General features: G+C 42.4%; 1 protein-coding gene across 1 annotated transcript; it reads left to right on the forward strand.

The window, feature by feature from the left end:
- Nucleotides 1-617: 617 nt before the first annotated feature.
- Nucleotides 618-854, forward strand: FIBRA_08831 (uncharacterized protein; the record flags this gene model as incomplete). Its single annotated transcript, XM_012330449.1, has 2 exons — nucleotides 618-658; nucleotides 716-854. 2 exons carry the CDS (start codon nucleotides 618-620, stop codon nucleotides 852-854), a joined length of 180 nt encoding a protein of 59 aa, XP_012185839.1.
- Between the last annotated feature and the right edge of the window lie 667 nt (nucleotides 855-1521).

The raw sequence follows: 1521 nt of genomic DNA on the forward strand, positions 1-1521 counted from the left end.
CCAACTGGATTAATATATCAATTTGAAGGTGATCCATCATTTTTAGGTAATGATAAATACTGGATCCCTAGGGCTGGGATGCAGGGGTAGCGTGTAATAATGATAGTAAAAGCGTCACAGCCTGACGCATCAGCCAAGATGGCTTATACCTATATGGTATTTTTATTTTAAATTTTTAATTTTTGTTAATTTATTTTTAATACATCTAAATTAAGACCCCTACCTATACGCCTAGACATCCATGCGCCCTTTCCCCTATGCCTCGCCTCCCGAGGCCGTTAGGGAGCCGAGACCGAGGCCTAGCCTACCCCTAACGGGAGGCATAGGGGAAAAAGGAGAAAAAAGGGGAAGGGAGGCATGGCTAGGGTCCCGTCACGGCCTCGGGAGAGACAGCCTTCGACGTATGCACATATATCCCGATCCCGATCCCGATCCCGATCCCTACGCCTACCCCTAACGGGAGGCATAGGGGAAGGGGAAGGGGAAGGGGAAGAGGGGAAGGAAAAACCAAGAGATACATGCGCCCACCCTTTAATGTTTTCAGCGGAGCTGCTTCGACGCTTAGTAAAAACTTGGTGTGAATCCGCTAACCGAATTCGATTTTCATGTTTTTCCTTATGGTGCCGTACGGCGCCGTACGGGTTAAAGGATTTAAAAGGTACGCATTACTTTAACCCTGCACCGGCAGGGTTAACTGATAATCTTAAAGATTCAGTGATAATACTGCTTATGAATTCAATACCTTCTCACATCCCGAGGCCGTTAGGGAGCCGTTATCCCGTGTCCGCCTAGGCACCGATCCCGATCCCTCCCGTACGGGGCCCCGAGGCCGTGACGGGACCCGAGGCCGTTAGGCACCCGTCGCCTACCCCTAACGGGAGGCAGACGGGATAGGGGGTGGCCGGGAAGGAATAGGTAGACATATGAATCCTTAAATAAATATGTATTTTAAAATACTTTTATAGTTATTTTATAAAAAATATATTGGAATATTTATTAAAATTTTACTTTCTATCAAAATTTTCGATGCATCGAAGACTTAGGCATGTGTTTTAGAAAACTGGCTTAGAAAATAAAGCAAAAATAAAGCGTCTTCTAGCTTAGTCAAAATATTGTGATTTACTTCAGTCTATTTTAGATATTAAATCAAATGATTATGATTTAGAACTTAGTGAAATACCTATTCTTTAATTTTTTTATTATTCCTAAAGGATTTGAAAAAGATTTTACTGTCTTTAGCTATTGGGGGGGTAGAAAATTATTTTATTTTAATAATTATTTATTTAGTAAAATAGTAATACATGCACCGTTATCTCTGCGCCCCTCTTCCCCGTCTGCCTCCCGTTAGGGGTAGGCGACGGGTGCCGTCACGGCCTCGGGAGCCGTTAGGCTTAGGCTTAGAGCCGGAAGGCGGGTCCGCCGGCGACGTATTATTTATTATTAAGTTTAGTTATATACATTCTAATTACTTGTTGAACTGTAAATAAAGGTAAAAAATATTTAGAAATAATATAAATTAAA

This window comes from Fibroporia radiculosa (genome assembly GCF_000313525.1).
Source record: "Fibroporia radiculosa TFFH 294 genomic supercontigs, scaffold3630, whole genome shotgun sequence".
Classification (NCBI taxonomy): domain Eukaryota; kingdom Fungi; phylum Basidiomycota; class Agaricomycetes; order Polyporales; family Fibroporiaceae; genus Fibroporia; species Fibroporia radiculosa.